The sequence below is a fragment of the Takifugu rubripes genome, chromosome 21 (assembly GCF_901000725.2).
Source record: "Takifugu rubripes chromosome 21, fTakRub1.2, whole genome shotgun sequence".
In the NCBI taxonomy this organism is placed as follows: Eukaryota; Metazoa; Chordata; class Actinopteri; order Tetraodontiformes; family Tetraodontidae; genus Takifugu; species Takifugu rubripes.
The window spans coordinates 4,445,621-4,465,507 of record NC_042305.1 but is presented as its reverse complement, the minus strand read 5'-3'; the positions used below and the strand labels follow the sequence as shown (position 1 = coordinate 4,465,507).

General features: G+C 43.4%; 2 protein-coding genes across 3 annotated transcripts in view; one reads left to right on the top strand and one right to left on the bottom strand.

Moving 5' to 3' along the window:
- Positions 1 to 500: 500 nt before the first annotated feature.
- Positions 501 to 19,887, bottom strand: part of apba1a (amyloid beta (A4) precursor protein-binding, family A, member 1a) — a 35,043-nt gene continuing 15,656 nt past the window's right edge. The window contains exons 7-16 of the mRNA XM_029829996.1: positions 19,135 to 19,221; positions 17,893 to 18,078; positions 17,616 to 17,795; positions 17,286 to 17,498; positions 16,984 to 17,103; positions 16,773 to 16,913; positions 15,106 to 16,050; positions 2,073 to 2,170; positions 1,007 to 1,632; positions 501 to 641 (exon numbers count right to left, since the gene is read on the bottom strand). Of these exons, the coding sequence (XP_029685856.1) occupies positions 15,979 to 16,050; positions 16,773 to 16,913; positions 16,984 to 17,103; positions 17,286 to 17,498; positions 17,616 to 17,795; positions 17,893 to 18,078; positions 19,135 to 19,221 (999 nt within the window). The 3' untranslated portion in view covers positions 501 to 641; positions 1,007 to 1,632; positions 2,073 to 2,170; positions 15,106 to 15,978. The remainder of the gene's footprint in view (positions 642 to 1,006; positions 1,633 to 2,072; positions 2,171 to 15,105; positions 16,051 to 16,772; positions 16,914 to 16,983; positions 17,104 to 17,285; positions 17,499 to 17,615; positions 17,796 to 17,892; positions 18,079 to 19,134; positions 19,222 to 19,887) is intronic.
- On the top strand, positions 1,046 to 12,816 carry fam189a2 (family with sequence similarity 189 member A2). Of its 2 annotated transcripts, XM_029829997.1 has the most exons (11): positions 1,046 to 1,357; positions 2,837 to 2,893; positions 4,627 to 4,737; positions 5,959 to 6,078; positions 8,520 to 8,627; positions 8,794 to 8,927; positions 9,315 to 9,441; positions 9,689 to 9,758; positions 10,833 to 10,955; positions 11,094 to 11,431; positions 11,759 to 12,816. In XM_029829997.1, the coding sequence occupies exons 1-11, from the start codon at positions 1,082 to 1,084 to the stop codon at positions 12,059 to 12,061; spliced, it is 1,767 nt and encodes a 588-aa protein (XP_029685857.1). In that variant the 5' UTR covers positions 1,046 to 1,081; the 3' UTR covers positions 12,062 to 12,816. The 2 variants fall into 2 exon arrangements, with proteins under 2 accessions (XP_029685857.1, XP_029685858.1); XM_029829998.1 differs by lacking the exon at positions 4,627 to 4,737.

Here is a 19,887-nt window from a genome sequence, read left to right as displayed (position 1 = left end):
ACCTTTGACCCAATAAAACATCAATCTTTGCTGCTGTTTGGAGTTATTGATCTAAATAGAGTGGTAAGAGTGAGACCCCACACTCTTTTTAAAAATAACATTCTACTTTGAAGATGCTTGAGCTATATGAAGTAATATTGTAGCACTCTAGGGTTCTTGGCTGTGGGAGAACTCAGACTGAAACCTCTGTAGGCTTGTTCTGCAAATGTCCTCCAGAGTGCCATTCCATATAATACTTAACACGAGATACACGAACAAAGGGAGGTCTTCAATCACACACATAACCTTGCTTTTGGTGTCCAAGTGCAAACAGTAATTAAAACAGTAATTAAATACATCAACAACCAGAACTCAATAAATAGAACACTAACATTGAAAGTTGTAAAAAATAACATTTACAACAAAAACAGGGTTAACACAAACCTGAACCCACAGACACACTGCCACAAAGCATGCTGGGAAATTCCCACATTGACCCTCCCCAACACGCTACAATATAATCAAGTCTTTGATATTCTCATTTATTGTGATGAATTCAGTTCCAAAGGGCAGTTCTGTGATTGCACACCACCAAATTCTTTTGTCCCCAGGGCAAAAATGGCACCATCAGAGTCTCCATCTAACAATCGGTTCTGCTTCTGCTGTTCAGATGGAAAGAACAAAGTCACTAACAAAAAAGTTAAGAAATCAAAATGTCCCAATAAAACGTGGAGCTGCCAGGATTTCATGCTTCCAGGCCGGAAACAGAACTTTCTGGATAGATAACAAAAACCAGGCCCTCAATTACGTTAGTGATAGATGAATAGCAGCCTGGAGGGATGGGAACACATTTCTTTGATTTGCAGAAGAGCTGCTCACATGTCCCACAGTGGCTAGCTGCTTCTGCCCCTCCCCCGTTCTTACTGACTGAACAGGCTGCCAAACTATGTGAAAGTGAGCCCAGCAGCGGTGCCGTTCAGTCAGCGTGTTATTTAAAACTGCCCACCATGATGGCAGGGGGACCCACCCTGCAGTTCGGGAGCACAGACCCTTCCTTGCACTAATCCCGCACATTCTCGGATTTTCCTTCCAATCTGTGGGAATGTCGCTGCCGGTGGTGCTGCCGGGATCCTGCTGTCCGGTCACCGGAGCTGCGCCGCACAGCGAGCCGCCACATCGGAATCGACCCCGCGGCTTGTCCGCTTCGTCGCGGATGACGGGCAGCGGGTCTCGGCTACTGCCCGGGCGGCCGCTGCTCTCCCTCGGATTGTTGCAGCTGCTGCTCGGAGGATCCATGGTGGCGCTGTCCTTCGGAGCTCTGTCCCTCAGCAACTCTCCCCCCATTCGGAACTCCTGTCCGTTCTGGGCCGGTTCGTCGGTAAGTTCGCCTCCATGTGCGGTTGTTGATGGTTGTTCTCCCTCCGTCATGCACGCACCAGTCCGAGGCTGCAGCCATCTGTGTGGGCTGATGTTGGTAAAAATCTATGCTAAGGGGGGGGAGAAAACTCTTCATTATATTATTATTTCCCATTTTAAGGCGGAAATGACGACAGATAAAAGCGCAACAACGTGAGAGTTGTTGTGGAACTTATCTGATTTCTGCTCGAGGTGTTCAACCTCTGGGGGTTGGTGTCAGCCCTCAGTGTGCTGCTGCTGCATGCATATGTAAAGTGAAACGTTCCAAATTAAAACACACTTTTCATTTAGAATGAGATAACTTATTAATTTTTATTTAAGGGTGTTGCTTTTTAAAATCTCCCCACTTTGCACGTGCAGGGTTTTGAAAGGCTGAAATATTGGCAAATAGATCTGCAGTTGCTGTAACATCTAAGTATAAAAAGAGCAAATAGTAATTTCTGAAGTCAGGATGAGAGAGTTGGCACTGTGGGGGTCTGGGAGTCAACGTTTCAGCCAGTATCAGCCAGAACAAATCTCTGCATAAACTCAACAAAATCTATCTGCTCAAACATCACTGCTATGAAAATGTGTGAGTCCGAATACTTGTTGTGGGCTCACTACCTTAAGGCATCATAAGTGCTGAATGTACAGATAATCTTCGGCACAGTTCTTAACAGCTTTCGGGTGGATCAAACCTGCTTCTGTGGGACGAGGCGGGACGTCTATGATGGCGAAGTGTGGCAGCTTGAAAAGTGCTCTGCCACATCTCATCCACACACATGTTTATCACCTTCTGAAATGTCAAACAAAAATGTATCATGTGAGAAATGTGTTTACAGTCAATAGTAAAATGATGTGAAACATGCTTAAAGTTCCAACAAGAGCATTTTAAAGAACCCCCCCCCCCCCCCCCCCCCCCACACACACACACACAAAAGTTTATTGAAATACTCAATAATTAATGGAGGCTATACACACCTTTAATATGACCCCCAACCAAGGCTGGGCAGTCAAGACAAACATTGATTGAGTGTGTGTGATGAGGCCGGTCAGAGTGATCTTACAGACACACAGGACTTTGGGTGTGTGTGCGCGTATGTCCAGGAAAACGTCTGCACCGGCTGTCTACAGAAAGGGTTTAGGGCTGTTGTTCAGCTGCTGCCAATTTGGTGGAAGCACATCCTTCGATTTTTTAATGATTGCTTTTGAATGCCATTTCTCCTAAAAATTTGCTATTTAGCTGTTTAGGTAGGTGGTCGTCTTGTTGTATCCCCGGTGAGTTCAGTATGTGGTCCTGATGTCATCACAGTTTATGTCTTTATTTTGGATCTCAGCTGCATTAAACTGAATTCTTCTGTTTTGCTTCTCTTCAAATACTAATAATATTTTTGTGACTGAAGTGACTGAACTTTATGTGATTATGAATTTAAATCAATGTTCTTTTCCTCGTGTGTTTCAGGTCATTCTGTCGGGCATTGTTGGCCTCACAACATGGAGGAGGCCAATGCTGCTGCTGGTAAGACAGGTGGTTTCCTCATTATGTTATGTTGTTGACGGCACAAAAACCAGTTGAATATATATTAATCTTTCACTGTTTAAACATTAACAGAATCTGAATTCTTCCATGTATTTAACCTTCCTCAGTCAGTTCTTCCATATTATCAAGTATTTATTTATAGTTTGTCTGTCCTGTCTTGTAAAAACTAAATTCAGTCCAGATTTTAGACCTAATAAACCTGCATCTTATCCTATTGTCAACTTCCACTGTAATTTCACTGATGTAGCCATCACTGTCCAGATCCATGAGATGTTAACATCAACATGCATATTCAGAGGTCTGCATCTTAAAAAAATAAGATATTAATATATAACCTTAGCACATCATTCTCCTGAGAATGAGGATAAGGTTTCTCTAATTTATTCCTACAGTTAACCCAGTCTCAGACTGTAGTCTCAGAACAGGTTAAATAAAGCAGGTAAATGGAACAAAATGCACCATCAGCATTGGAAATGTGCTCTCTGTGGCATGTAATGCAGAAAAGAAGCTTGCTGAAATTAGAAAAAATGGTGTAGTTGTGAATGAAGAGGGCTAGAAAACCCGGCATCCTGGGACCAGCAGTGACGGCAGGTTGTGAGGCCGCAGCAGGCGGAAGCAGTCCTGACAGGTTTCTGCTGCTTTGTCAAACATTACAGCAGCTGCACTTTATTTTCAAGGTGCAACCAAACAGTTTGTGGATAAATATGTCAGGGGGAGGCCCACAGTATTTCACAATGATCTGGTGTCAAGACATTCACCGGATTCATGCCTCCAACCTGTAATGAACACGGCTCTATGTCATCTAGCCTGATGGCAAACAAGCCCCACGAAGGACAGTGGCCGGAGGCTTATAGCTTCCTGGTCACATGACCAAAGTCATTGTTCTTTCCTAAAAAAACCATTAACCTGATAGAACTGAAGATCAGCTAAAGGAAAACAGGAACTGCTTCCTTTTTTTTCAGGCTGAATCTGATGGTATCTGCTTTCTGTAGGCTGCTCAGGGCGTATCCTCAGCTTCACAACGCACGCTAAGACCACAAGGCTGCAGACATGCTTTAGATTTAATGGCTCCTCATCTAAAGGACAACGAGCCACACATGTAGAGTCAGGATTTGAAATGCTTAAGAGCAGAAACAAATAAAATCTCTAAGAGCTTGTTAGATCTTATCGATGGTAAATATGAAAAATAATAATAATAAGGTCCCAAAAAAATTTGGAGATTGTTTTTGTTTTCATGGATTAAAGAGCCTGGAGCGGCTGTGACCAGTCATGTCAGACCAGCAAATATTAACCTTCTGTTGGAGGTCATTGATTTTTTTCTTCAGTCAGAAATATGAAGTGTGCAAGTATCTTGTAAGCAGCACTTGAGCTCTGATTAGGCTGCAGAGAGAACCGACAGCTGAGGCCTGAAATAATGAACAACACTTTTCTGTGTGAGGGCTTTGAATCCTAATAATTTCCAGAGGTAGATGTGGAGATTTACTTTCTTACTGGTTAAGAAGAGATATTATTGGAAACACCATTATGAGTAGTCGTCCTCTCTCTTGTGTGACAGTCGCCTGTGTGTGTCTGAGTGTCGCGTCTCTCACCATCGATGACATCATGGTTGTTAACTGTTTTACAGATCTGACCGTCTGTTTTAGCGTTGAAACCACAATGATCCATCTTCCCTTCCCTCTTCCACCTCCCCTCCCCCGCACCTACATCTCCAGGTCAATGTGTTTGTCCTGCTGTCTGTGGTGTGTGTGCTCCTTAATCTGGCTGGATTCATCCTCTGCTGCCAGGGAGCCCAGCTGGTTTCCAGTATGACCAGCTGCAGACTGGTGAGGATGCTATATTGTAACATTTGGATGAGCAGTAAATCACTCGGCACTCTCCCCAACCCAGTTTTTATGTTCAGATTAATTCTTCTTCGTCTTTGTATCGTAAAGCTGTCTAGTCCGAGGACACGAGCTTGTTCATATCGCCACTATACTACAATGTTAAGCGACATTATATATGTGATATTACATCAAATGTAGCCCAAAAGTTACAAAAAAGGTTACTCTAAGGATCAAGGTTCCAAGTTTGTGACAGCTACATGATGCAGAGGTCACTTTTAAAAATCTGACTTTCAGATAAACATATAGTAATGAAATAATTGTTTGTTGTGCAATCTGAAATGAGTTTAACCTGGTGACCCAGGTTACTTTCAGATATCGACAGGTCTGTTTTTCCTTTCTGTTTTGGACAGTCTGTCAGAAATAGACTGGGCTAAAATAGAGTTTTTCCCTGGAGGGGAAATGGTGACTCTCTCAAACTCATAATGGAATCATCTCACGTGACCAGCTCATAGAACCGAAATCCCCGATTTGACGAGGGAATTTTAAGTGATGCCTCATTTTTAGTCCTCATGTAATAACAGTAAAAAAGTATAAGCAGTCCAGTTGTGCTGTCTTTCCCAATTTCACCAGTCCATTTATGCTTTTTGTCCTAGTATAACCAGTTATTTATGCTCTCTTTCCCAGTGTAACCAGTCCATTTATCCTCTCTGTCCCAGTGTAACCAGTCATGTATGCTCCTTGTTCCAGATTAACCAGTCATGTATGCTCCTTGTCCTATTATAACCAGTCATTTATGCACTCTTTCCCAGTGTAACCAGTCCATTTATCCTCTCTGTCCCAGTGTAACCAGTCATTTATGCTCCCTGTTCCAGTGTAACCAGCCATTTATGCTCTGTCTCCCAGAGTAACCAGCCATTCATGCTCCCTGTCCCAGTCAATCCAGTCCATTCCATCATGCTCTCTGTCCCAGAATAACTAGTTATTTATGCTCCATGTTCCAGAATAACCAGTCATTTATGCTCCCTGTCCCAGGCAAACCAGTTCATTTATGCCATCTGTCCTAGTATGACCAGTCATTTATGCTCCCTGTCCCACTCAAACCAGTTCATTTATGCCATCTGTCCTATTATGACCAGTCATTTATGCTCCATGTCCCAGTCAGGGATGTTAAAGCATGTGAGCTGATCTCTTCCGTCTCTGCTGATTTGTGTGTTCCTCTAGAGTGAAGCCGGCGACGTGTGTTACTGCTGCGCCGTCTCTCCTACCTCCAAATGTCCTGAGGAGAAGCTGCTGCAGCTTCATCCTGCTCACTCCTGCAGCACCATGAGGATCCTGCTGAAGGTGCCCTGCTGACTCTGCACTCTGAGCTCACCAATCGAACCCCAACAGGAATAACAGACATTTATCAAACACCTCCTTGTATGTGTGCGAATGCTGATGTGCGTGTGGTTACTGTCTGTGTGCATTATTTTAATCAAGGTTAACGCAGTGTGGAGTGCCACCTCACTCTCACGTGATCCTTCTACAAACAGGCTGTTTATTTATAGCTGGTGTCCTGTGGCCTTGAAGTGACTGTAGGATAGAATGAACTGTTACTTTCATACAGGATAAGACAGTCGAGGACACGAGGTCACAATAACAACCACAAATCTATTAGTCACATGTTCAGGGCCCCCTACCGTAATTTCTGGTGTGGGGGCGCACCTAAATGTAAGCCGCAATGGTAATTACGGTAGTTCATAATCAACTTTTTACATATATAAGCCACATTCGACTATAAAACGCAGGTGTCTACCTTAGTACCACAGACAGCGCTGAAGTAGGAAAGCTTTCGTCATCTTTTTGCTTTGAGACACTTGTACCATCTCCAACGTCTCACCATGGATTAATTCATGCCAAACTTACATGCAGCAGCTCTATTTCCATCTGTTACATCCAGATCGATGGCATTTAATTTAAAAGCAGCATGAAATAAATTCTTTCCTTCATATTCCAAGATGAGGGTGTGTGTTACGTGTATGAAGCGCCAAATCAAGGATCTAAATAACTGACCCTACCGTTGTGTTAGTGACTTGTTCTGTAATTTTATTGGTCTGAAGATCATGAGCAGGAAAACAACATAAATAAGCCGCAGGGTTTGACACCTGGGGAAAAAAGTAGCGGCTTATACACCAGAAATTACGGTAATTATAAAATTAGTATTGTAGTGCTCAAGTTTCACTTTCTTGACATTGCATCTGAACACCTCAGGACCTGTATTCACCTAAGAGCTCCCAACTTAGCCTAAAAATTCCTAGCAAAGACTCTGATTCAGGATGTTTTTAGAGTATCTCTGAACAAGAAGGACAAACTTTAATCTTCCTCTGGTGGTGTGGTTGAGGTTGCTAGAAGATGAAGCTGTGATTGGTTGGTACAACAATAAACGTGCTCCTCATAATGAAAGGACATTGACAACAAGCGACTGTATTAACAAGTGTGTAATCATGAAAATAATTGTAGGTCATGATGATGAAACTCACTGATTTGCAAATTACTAAATTTGCAATAATAATCTACTTGATGCTAATGGCGGACGCAGTAGTTACCGTCATTACCAGCATCACTGTACAAAGCCATTTAGTTTTAGCAGATTGACGAGAACACAATTGAAACCCCCTTTGCTAACTGATGGTGGTGACATTGTTCCCATAGCCAGGTATACAAGGTAGGGCTCAGTCTGTTGGGGGGCTGGGCTGAAGCGGAGGGTTCTTAGTTCAAGCCCAGGACAGACAAAACATGGAAGGTGTTCTGGTAGCAGGGGAAAGTGCAAGAACACCTTCGGAGCATTGCCCAAATACCCTTGAGCAAGGTACCAAACCCACAAAAATGCTCCATATAGGGCCCTGTGATGAACTGGCGACTCATCCAGGGGTGGACCCTACCTTCGCCCATCGTTTAACCTCCCCGTGACCCTTAAAAGGATTAAGTGGTTAAGGCGACGTATGATAACGAGGTATCCAATGTTGTGATTAACTTCATCTCAGCTGTTATTGCCTAACTACGTTGGGAGGGACGCCTGATGAGGTCAACCACAACATCATCCCTGCATGACCAAGTTGGGAGAGTCTAAATCACTGTCCTTCAGTATACGGAGAATCTCTCTCCTTCCTCTGTCTTTCAACCATCTTCTCTGTTTAAGACACTGATGCTTCATAAAAGTCCTCCTCCCTCCTCTTAACAAGTTTTCTCCTTAGCAGCTCTCTTAGGTCCTAAGATGCTTTGTCAATAACTTTTAAGAAAAATCTAAAGATTTGCGGAATTTCTAAGATTTTTCTTAGAATGACATCACCGAGAGCTACTTTTAGTCTAGTATTTTTTTGGTTGTTTTTTCCCCACAGTCCTTGAATGCATCATGTAGAATTTTAAGTTGCTGTGTTTAATCGGCAAACCACCACCATCAGTATGTGTCCATAGCGGCAGTCCCAGACTCGGTCGGTTCAGAATTACCCAGTAGAGTCCAGTTTGTTCATGTTTAGAATGGACATTCCTGTTGACCTTGCACACAGATCTTTCCAGTAGCTCCTGAAGCTGCGTCTTCAGTGTGTGCATCTGCACGGATGATTCTTAAATCCTGATTGGATTTCATTGTGTGAATCAGTGCATGAATGTGATATGAAAGGGTGAATAGAGACAGTCATGTAAAGATCTTTAAGTGGTCTTAAAATGCCTTTTAAAGCTCCATTTATTTAAAAAAAAATTTTTTTTTATAGTTACCAGTACAGTGTTTTCTTTTTTTCTTCCAGAAAGTGTTGTTTGCACTGTGTGCTCTGAATGCTCTGACCACTGCGGTGTGCCTCATGGCGGCGGCTCTCAGATATCTGCAGATCTTCACCACTAGAGCATCCTGCATGGTACGTTCACACCTCTTGCAGCTCTGTCTGGCAGCTCCTGAAGCTGACAGGCAGGCGGGCACAGGCAGCTGACTATCTGACTCCTGATGTCTCAAAATCCATCAATCTATCCCTCCATCCATCCATCTAGAATAACCATGTGATGGGTTTTACTGCTCTGTGATAGGATGAGTCCAGGACCACAGTTGAAGACCAGGAGGAGCCTCCCCCTGTCCCAGGCCCCGATGATTTTGTGGCTCCAGCCCCTCCACCTTCCTATTTCTCCACCTTTTACTCCTACACACCCCGTGTGGCTCGCAGGTGACCAGAGCAATGCCACACAATGTGGTGATTTCATGGATCATTAAGTGATCCATCATTCGCTGCGGACGTGTACATACACGTTTTGTGTTTACATGAGGTTTGATTTTCTGGGATCTGCAGTGGCACATTGGACCTGAGCAGGTGTGACTTGTACAGAAGTGATGGGATGTAAATCTGACATCAATTACGTGCATTGCAGGTGGTTTTTAGAGGGTTTTTTCAATCTGTCCAAATAATGTTAAATTTTACTCAAAAAGACACTAATTTTCTTAGTTGATTATTGAAGTATTCATTTATATTAAGGGATTTATCACTAAGGAACTGATTTATGTGTTGAGTTGTTGCGAAGGGGGATGTGATGGGTTTGTGGTTTATTCCTGCCAGGATGCTCGGGGACAGCATGATACCCCTCCCTCATATCTACGGGGCTCGGATCAAAGGAGTTGAGGTCTTCTGCCCATTGGACCCTCCACCCCCATATGAAGCTGTTGCTGCAGAAACAGTCACACAGGTACATACAAGTAACACCTGAGTTTTACAGAACAATCATTCAGAAGTCTTTAATACATCCCAATTCTTCCTGGAAACATTATCGTTAAATATGCTTGAACTTGAGTTTTTACACGTTCCTCTTCATTGTCCTTCATTGTACAAGTTAACAGAAAGACAAAAGAAAAATGTGTTTATGGTTCCTTTTCTGACTAACATCTGTAGTTGTTTTACTGGTGTGACCGTGTGATGTTCTGCGTCCGTTGTAGGAGCCACAAATCGCTCTGACTGAGCTTTCAGTGAGTCAGGCCGCCTCTCCTGCTGCCGCCGGCGTTTCAGGTAGGACATCTGCGCTGGACATCTCTGACTGGCAGCAGACGATGTTACAACAGGTGTCATGAAGAAATCCTGACAGAGTGTCTGGTGACAGAACCTTGGACTGGTTTGTGAGATGAAATCATAAATAAATAATTCCCTGGTTAGAACCAGACGTTGCTGGATGTTTAGATCTCTACCTGCGGGGTCGGTGATGCCGAAATGTCGGCGGTTTAGTGCAGTTACAGCGCCATGATCTTGAGTCTAACCCTCACCTGAGATTATAATGTTGAACTGTCAACGATCAGTTAGAAAAGAATATCAAGCGAGGCAAAAGAGACCTAATTAACGGATATTTGACAGCAGCAGAAAATGAAAATGAAACCTGTATGAAAAATTCACAGCTATGTCAGAAAAAAACCCATAAATCTTTAGATCAACCATTATTTCCAGCAGTGCTCACGGTTCGGGGTTAATAATAACTTCTGTTCGGGACCTTCTGCTGTCACGTTTGCACCCACAAGCTAGAAAACAAGCTTTTCTATTCTTGGTTTCCTGTAACTTAACGCGCTTGCATGCAGTAATCTTATATTTTTAACAGACGTGGAAGCAAACAGCATAAATCTAATGACTGGCCACTGCTGATGAGTTCTGGCTCTGTTCACTCTGGAAGCCCAGTTCTGGGGCACGCTTTTGTTGGGCAGGGTATAAACAATGGGGACCCTGCATGCCATGGGAGTTGTGTGACCTCAAATGCTAATGAGATCACGTTACACCCGTCAGGTCGGATTACTGTCTGGTGTTGTGCACAACTGCATCACAACCAGCCTCCACATTGTGTATTAATTCCTCCAATGATGTGATAATCGGATCCTCCTGCAGTCCGGGTGATCTGAATATGATTCTCTGAGTCATGGTGGATAGTCTGAAGTCTGTTTTTAGAGCATCCAGTCTCAGATGAGGGTCAGTTAAGATTAGCAAAGGTCAGAACCAGGTTTTTTTTGGTCAGGTTCAGTTTTTTATGGCCTGTTCAAGCTAATGGAGTCGGTATCCATCAGTAACCGTCGGGTCTTTTTCTTGGTTCTGTTCTGTCGACAGACACGAGTCCATTATCAGCGTCAGCGGGCGTCGTTGCGCTCCATCCACCGCAGCAGCAGCAGATGACGTGGAGGAAGGCAAAAATTCATCGCTCCAGCAGTGATCCGGTGCTGATTGCAAAAGGTTCCACTTTTTCTTCAGTTTTCTGCTACAGGGACACACAATTTTTATATTATTGGAGAGTGATTTCACATCTGAATCATTGCGGGTGGTGATGAATTGAACTTGAAATGTTTTGCTCCCCTCTGGTCCCGGCTGAAGAGCAGAGCAGCAGTGACGCCCTCCTCGCCCCATCTCTTCGGACCACAGACTCTTCCACTCAGACATCACAGTCCACGTTGTCCGCCCAGACCCAGAACCAGGTCACGCTTCGGCGGGGCAGCCGCAACAGAGTGCCCCAGCGGCCCCGGCCTTCTTCCATGGTGGACTACCAAAGCTACCGACACACACAGCAGCTGGTCAGGAAAATCCTGGAGCAGCCAGCAGCTCAGGGTCTGAACGCGGAGGTTCAGGAGTTGGTGGAGAGCATCCGGAATGTTCTGGAGTCCGATCAGGAGCATATGGAAGAGGCTGTACGTTGTGCAAGTTATATAGAACAGGTAGGAGTTTCTGGATGTACAGTTAGCATTCAGAAGAATACAAGCAAGGCTTAATCTGTTAGTCTACATATTTCTGCTTTATTGTTCTTTATGTGGTTGGGGTTTCCCCTTAAATCTACTGTTTCACTCAATTCTGCTAATAAACAAATTGGATGAGATAAACGTTATGAATGAGTTAAAATTTAAGCTGCACCACATCAACAGGAAACCAAAGATTAAGAAGGAATCTTTCAGAATTTCACTCTCACGGGGAAATTGCTTTCTTCGGAGAATAATAGTGTTGTTCATCTATTGTGTGGTTACGTTTACTTTCAAATGTGCTTTCAGGTGTTCATAGACTCTGATTTAGGTCCCTGCCAGCCTAAACCTCCCCAGCAGCCAGCGGCTGGCAGCTGTTCCCAGACGTTCCCTCGTCCCCCCAGGAGGAGGCCGGGTGTGCTGCACCTGCAGAGCTGTGGAGACCTCAGCTCCTTCACCTGTGCTGCCATCGAGCTCGCAGAACAACGGGGAGTCAGGAGGAAAGTGTCTTCGAGGGTGGGCTCTAGAGCAGGTTCAAGGGCAGGATCTCGTCTGGAGCCCTCAGAGCGACCTCACAGCCTGATCGGAGTGTTTAAGGAAACGGTGCTCTGAGAGGAAGCGCGTCAGAGGGCAGCACAACAGGAAGCTGCCTTATCTTAACTAAACTCTGAGAAAAACTGTTCAAATTCATCACTGAGCGCATGTGTGCGTGCGTGTGTGAGGGGTGATTGCACGTTTTTTTTATAGATTGTTCTGCTATTATTGTTTTGTGACTGTTGATTTGTGTAAATCAAAACTGGGGCACTTTGTACTGAAACAGATCCCCAGAACTGAAGATTTTCAATGCTTTTAAAGCATTTATTTAGATTTTCACATGTGAATTTGTTTGTAAGTGTTGATGCCAACTCAATACAGCTGTACTTGAAAACAGTTGTGGTTGATTTTTCCCAGAGCTTTTTTCAGGGATTTGCTGACTGAACAGCGTCTCACGCTCTCGCAAAACATCTGAAGCATTTCAGACAAAACTTAAACTTGTGTTTATAGCACATAGTGGGCGTAAATCTGCCAATAAAGCAGACTCGCTGACATTTCCGTACTGGTGTAGCTGAATCGATTCAGAACCATCTGACTACATCAAAATTGGTAACGGCAACTTTTATAGTTAAAATGGCTGATTCGGAAACATGAACCACTTTAAAACAAAAAAAAAAATTCACAACAGCCCGGACAGACGTGTTTCAGCAAGTCATTTATTGATGTAAATACTGTTATAAATATTCAGGCTCAGGTACAGAAATGTAGCTCCAACAGCTAGAACGTCACAGAAGCTAGCAAATAAATTAACATTGCTGTTGCTTTTACAGAAATGGTGTTTTTCGTATGTTTAGAGTCTGTAGATACATCGACAGTTACATTCAGGATGAGTGCACTTAAATACTTGTTTAACCAGCCTGCTGTGACTTCAAGTGCTCAATGTCTTATCAGCTTCATGCTAGCCTACAATCCCTGAAGGACCACAGGGACAAATATTACACATCTAAAATTATATTGTGCTCTATTAGTGTATATACATGACTGGGATTTCACACGTCAGCGTCCTACATTCCACGCACGTTAATGTCTCTGAAGCTCCTCTATCTGCCAATTCAAACACACAAAAAAGTATATATACTTTTACACAATTCTATATATTTAATCTATAACTGCTCTATATATCCATCTGGTTTATGTTTAAACGCGGAGTACATTGGTTTGGTTATAATCACACACCCACGCACATACACACTGGGGTGCAGCTCCAGAGAAACAAGTGTTAAAAGTCCAAAATCAGCTTAAAGATTGTAAAGTTCAGCAAAGGAAGAAAGAGTAAGGCCAAGATGAGCTTCGTCTACGAGGACAAACATCGGTAACAAACCAGTGTGGCTGGAGCCAGACAGTAACTGGTTGGTGTCCAGTTTAGATGCAAGTTTATGTCCTTCCTCAGATGAACACACACACCGAACATTGAAAGCTGTGGCTTGAGGTCCTGCAGACTCATCTGAGTTTGCTTTAAATCTGAAGAAAAAACACTGAAACATCTGCCTTTGGTGTCAACTTTGTATTCAGCTTTGTGCCACAGCCACAAGTATATTTGAAAAACACAAACTCCAGCCTGCTGCATGTGGATGAGTTCAGTTTCTACCAGCAAATGATTCAGACGAATTCACACATATTCATATGAAACTCCACCAGTTAATAATTTATTATCTTTTCTAATCTGCTATGCTATCTTTGATCTCTTTAAATTGGTAAAATGATGCGAAACCTCAACAAATCTCAGTTAAACGGGTCATAAAATCAATCCTGGACCAAAGAAGAATCCCTTAGGACGGAATTGGGAGTTAATGGCCATCTCTGCATTTTTGACTGGAGTGACTGTTACTTTTAAGAATGCCAACAGAACCTGCAGGCTAACCTACTTCCTGGATTATCAGACTATCAGTGCAGCAGCAGCAGCAGCAGCAGGGTCATGGCCAACACTTACACCTGCTGCCCATTTGTCAGGCTGCTGTCAGTCATCTAAAGGACAATTTCCTCGTTTTTATGTTACAGCTAAAGTGGGACTGAAAGTCATGACTGCTGTGGTACTAAAAGAACTAGAGTAGTAGAATTAGCATCTTAAACATGCTCAGAGGCTTAAAACTGCATCTCCTGAAGGGAGATTCACAATGATTTGGGATAATTTATGCCATTTTTTCCCACCTGCTCACTCAGTTCACCCCCGTTCTGATCCATGCAAATCTGTAGGATCCTTTTCAGTTGTTATAGCAATTCTGTAGAAAGCCCAGGCAAGAAAAGAAGAAGAATGAATGTTGCAAAGAGGATAAAGACACTTCAGTACTGAGGATCACTTCAGCTTGAGTGGCTAATGTTAGCACAAAGAAACCATTCCTCTCTGTTACATTCATCTTCATTCAATTATTATCTTCAACGCTGCCGCGCTAATGCACCAGAGCTTAGATGGGTGAAGCTGTGCAGTGGAAACACAAGCCAGTGTAAAGTGTCTTTCTGTTTGTTTGGTGTGTATCCTCACTTCCTACTACAGCCATTCTCCACGGTGTCTGTGTTCCCAACAGTGTTTCAGGTGTGTTCTTATGGTGCTAAACACAGAACAGATGGAACCAGGCAACAAGTCTCCAGCACAAATGGTGTGAAACCGCTTCATCTTTCACATAAGTGACTACAAGCTGTAAACATTACTGAACGTCACAAACAAAGAAATCATGTAAATTTCTGTTGTAGAGTACTCACTCGAGGTAGAAGCACACGATCAAGAAAGCATGAAAAAAGAATGCAAACAAGCAGCCCGTCTGTGAAAGGCTGCTAGTGGCTTCACGCAGCTGCTGGAATTGCAGTGTAACTTGAATGGAAGCAGGAAAATGGATAAAAAAAGACCTTCCGAGTTAAAGGAAGTTCATCAAGTTTGGAGAAGTATAACAGAAGTATAAAATGGGCCCTGTGTGGCTCACACATCTTGACATTCATCAAAAGATCGCTCCATGAGTCAGTTTTAGTATACCAGGAGCTTTGATGGTGCAGAAAAGGGTTCTTGAGTGCAGATGACATGGTCTGCTACATTTTCAAGAAATAGAAAAATAAAGAATGATTCCTCTTACCTTTTTACCCTCCAGTCGATGCACACCAGAGAGTTTTTCTACATCCAGTAATACTCTTAAATGTCAAATGGGAAGTTTTAAAAAACTGGGTTTTCCCCTTCAAACAGTGGAATTGCAAACAGGAGTAAATGTCAACCTTTCAGCCAGCAAAGTGGTGGAATGTGAGGAGTTTTTTGGGAGTCCTCAGATTTAGTAAAATTGAGTTTGGTCTGATTTAAATTGTAATATCTGCCAACTGGATTCATAAGCTCTTTCTCAGAACCTTTTCTGTGGAAGTAGAAAACAGAGGCGAGGCTTCTGGAGTCATCTGATCTGGCAGCTCAGACTGTCCCCAAATTGTTTCCTTACTCACATTTTCATTAAATGAGCTGATACTGGTGGAATAATTGGAGAGAACTTTACAAAAACACAAAATGCTTCTGACTCGGCATCAGTGCATCAAACAATTAATCAAAACAGGAATGAACTTAGTATCTATGCTCTTTGCATTAAATGCTGCTCTATTGGACTAGAAACCATCTAGTTCCCTGACAAAACATGACCGGAAACCTCCCATTTTAGGTAGCAATGCAACAGAAAATGCATCTTTGGGGGTGTGTGAAAACTGTGGCAGTGTTACGACAGTGAAATAGCAGCGCAGTTAAAAGCACAGTGAAGGTGAGAGACACTGCAGAGAAGCTAACGGTACCTTTAGCCAAAGAGCACAAAGATTTAACACAGATGGATAGATTGAGTGTCGGCGGTGCCGTCAGTCCTGCACGAGACTGAGTGTCCATCGCTGTAGTCCATCAGCCAAGGACAGAAGGATTCAGGCTTCGGCTTGTCGGTACCACTGGAGATTTAAAGAGAGTGTGAGAACAAGGCGTTTCCTCCTCAGATGTAAATCGGTTGCTCCTGGGCAGTCAGCAGGCGGTACATGGCCGCAGGCATCGTCTTCATATGAATCTGTCAGTGACACGACAACAGTTCAGAATAATTCTCTAATAAACTACAGCTTGAGCTGGCAGTGGGTAAAAAGAGCATTAAAAAACACATTAAAAGGCAAAAATTTTCGTTTTGCTGCAACAACCTGCACGATAATACTTTTTAAATGTTCTGAAATGAACTTTAAAATGAATGAGCAAAACAAGTCTCTATAAAGACGAGTCAAAGGTTAAAAATGCACCCATGTTGAGAATCTCATGAATCTTTATTTTTAGAACACGAATCGTAAAAATAAAGCTTGTTCTAAAGTTGAACAGAATGTGGGTGTATAAGTGATTTGCAGTGTCTGGGATGTACATTCCCAAAACTTAAAAAAATGGTTCAGTCACAAATCAAAGACCAGTAACATCTCCCAGTCTGGCTGTCAGCTCACAGGAAGATGCACGGCTGATCTTTAACCGGCTTCCATTGACGTCCACGTCTGTTGGCTGAGGCCATCATTTGACTTCATCTTTCATCTCCCAGTTTGAACCCCAGTGACTGGGGACACTGGTATGCACGGCTGAGGCTCATGTAGCCTGTGGCTGTTTATAACTAAGCTAAAAAGCCAGTTATGAGACATTTGATGCTGTTTTCCTCCACATAGTATCCGTGCCCCCACATTCAGTAGTGGGTCACATGACTATAGTATAGAAATAAAATCCCTAATCCGTCAAGTCGGCCTCTGTCAGCTTTTCTCTCACCTCTCCGACAGCGTTTGACAGGATGTGGACAATTTTTTCATGAGGGGTTGCCACCACACTCTGGCTGTTGATCTCGATAATGCGGTGACCCACTCTGACCCCTCCTCGCTCAGCGATGCCCCCACGCATCAGGCTGCAGATCTGTGACAGGAACACATCCAGTCAGACTCGACTTCCACAATTTTACACCTGAGAGCAGAATGCTACTCACAATCCCATTCTGGACGCTAAAGCCCAGCTGGTAGCGCAGGTCAGGTCGTCTGATGAGGACCGTGGTCACGGGGGGGCATCTGACGATGTTCAGCTTGATGCGGGACTGGTTCTTCAGTCCCTACATGAAGAGAGCAGATGAAACAGACACTGAAGCCTGAAGTCCTGCTTTCTGTGACAGACTATGGCTTCAACTCCTCAAAATGCTCTTCATGAGTTTGATGGAAGTTTTCTCGCCATGTTTTGTGAGGACATCTGCAGATGAAGTTGTATCAATATCACACCTACCAACTGTGAACTGACCTTGATGATGCTCTGGCAGGTGGATAGTGGTAATCCCACTAAACTAGTCCCATTGATTGACATAATCTGGTCTCCAATGTTCAGTCTACCAGACCGTTCTGCTGGCCCAGCATGCATCATGTTGGCAATGATGACAGTGGGCAAGATTGAGCCCCACCCACTCTCCACGATGACCACACCCAGAATCTCCCCCTTGGCCTTCTCAATTAAAACCTGAGAGCAGAGTGGCCATGGAAACGGAAATTAAACTTTTAACTGATGGTTAATACAACACATACAGTTCTGCGCATGAATAAATCATGAACGTAGGAGACAACAAGGCCAGCTTACATCTTTGCAGTTTTCGGACTTGGAGAAGTGGATAAGGTCATCGTTGTACATGTCCTGTGTGTTCAGCAGGTCGCTGTACTCCTTCTGGCTCAGGTCCTCGGGGTTTATTCCGTTGGCACGTAAGAATTCCTGGTAAGCCACGCTGAAGGCCTGGCCAATGGACTGGGCAATCAGCTGGGCCTGAAATAAAGCAGAGACAGGAAGGCAGACTTTGCAGGTTTATCCGTCTGTCAGCGAGAACTTTCAGATGAGCAAAGGCATCACATCAATTACTCACGTCTTCAGACTCAAACACGTGGCAGATCATCTTGTACTGGCGCCTGCTCTCTTGACCTGGATCTGACGCCTCCTCGTTCTCCTGAGTGTCGGGCCGAGGCATCCTGCGCCGAGCCATCAGAACCACAATGTTGCCTATGTCAGCAATGTAGGAGATGGTCCGCAAAGGGTGATCCATCATGGTCTCCTGGACGTCAAAGAGGCACAAATTACAGCACCCAGATGTTCTGCAGCAGGTACGCAACAGGAGCAGAAGAAGTTCTTGCATTTACCTTTTTTCTCAAAAACTGTGGTGTGTGTGTGTGTGTGTGTGTGTGCGCGCGCGTGCGCGCGCGCGTGTGCGTGTGTTTACTAAATGCATGTCAGAAACTGCGTGCTGTCATAAACAGTGAGCTAGAATTCTGGAGAAACCATCAGGTTCTCCTGACCCCAACATCACTGAGCAACAACTCAGATGAGCTGCACATTTAAAGTAAAATAAATAGTGAAGTAAAGTGCAGTAAAGTAAAGTAAAGTAAAGTGAAGTGCAGTAAAGTGAAGTGCAGTAAAGTAAAGTAAAGTGAAGTGCAGTAAATTGAAGTGATGTAAAGTAAAGTAAAGTAAAGTGAAGTGCAGTGAAGTGAAGTGATGTGAAGTGAAGTGAAGTGAAGTGAAGTGAAGTGAAGTGAAGTGAAGTGAAGTGCAGTAAAGTGAAGTGAAGTGAAGTGAAGTGCAGTAAAGTGAAGTGAAGTGCAGTAAAGTGAAGTGCAGTAAAGTGAAGTAAAGTGAAGTGCAGTAAAGTGAAGTGATGTAAAGTAAAGTGAAGTTAAGTGCAGTGCAGTGCAGTGAAGTGCAGTGAAGTGAAGTGAAGTGAAGTGAAGTGAAGTGAAGTGAAGTGAAGTAAAAATAATCCCAAGAATTTGTGGGACTTAGAGGAAAGGACAGTTTTACAACCGGAGATAATGAAGGGCCTCGTCCACAGCGATCACTTAAGACTGCAGCAGTCACTTATGCTCTCTTTGAAAATCTCAATATTAAGAACTAAATGTTTGTAAAATTTTGAAAACTTTATTGGCATCTTGTGTAATGAATGTGCTATTCTGTAATGCCTGTGAAACAAATGTGTTTTGCCCGATGTGTTTTCTTTAAAGAGTAGCACAGCAGTCTGCGACCTTTTGTATAGTCATGAGCAGAGCTAAAACACAGCATCATGTGTTCTGGAACACGGTGAACCCTGACGGTGCGTGTCAACCAGGACGAGTACCTGAGAGTCAGCATTCAGCACTTTGATCCTCTGGGTGGAGATAAAGAGATCCACTTCTGTCATTGGCTGAGGCTCACCATCAGAGGCCTACACACAGACACACACACACACACACACACACACACACACGCACGCACGCACGCACACACACACACACACACACACACACATGCAAAAATACACTTAATAATGCAAGAAGTTTCAAATTGGAACATTTAAGATGAATAAAGTCCATCTTAAATGTTCCAAAGAAGAACTGACTTCATGTTTAATATCCTGTGCAGCGACGAATGACTTTAGTGGTTTAGTGCAGATATTTATATAATTATTTAGCAGTGTTTCACAGTGCAAATAATGCAAATATTATTCATAGTTTTCAAGCAAATTCATCAGAGGACAAAACGTTGCTGCAGTCTGCCAGCTAACGAACCCGGAGCGTTTTACCACTGAGTCACAATTTTTCTGACTGATTTGGAAACTAATCTGGACTTTGTAGAAAACATAACAAGAGCAGAATAAGAAAAAAAATTGAATTTATTGTTTTCACCAAATGGCAGCATTACTGCTCCATCCTGGTCCAACATTAACACAAATATCTATTTGTGGTGCTTCCATCCTGGTGACTCACAACATGATATACTTGATCAATTTTAAGTGACTGAAATGAAACCTGGGCTTTGCTCCCATTTCTGTGTACAACTTTAACAGAGAGACTGTGTTCTGCTGCAGGCAGACCTTGACCTACCCTTGGGG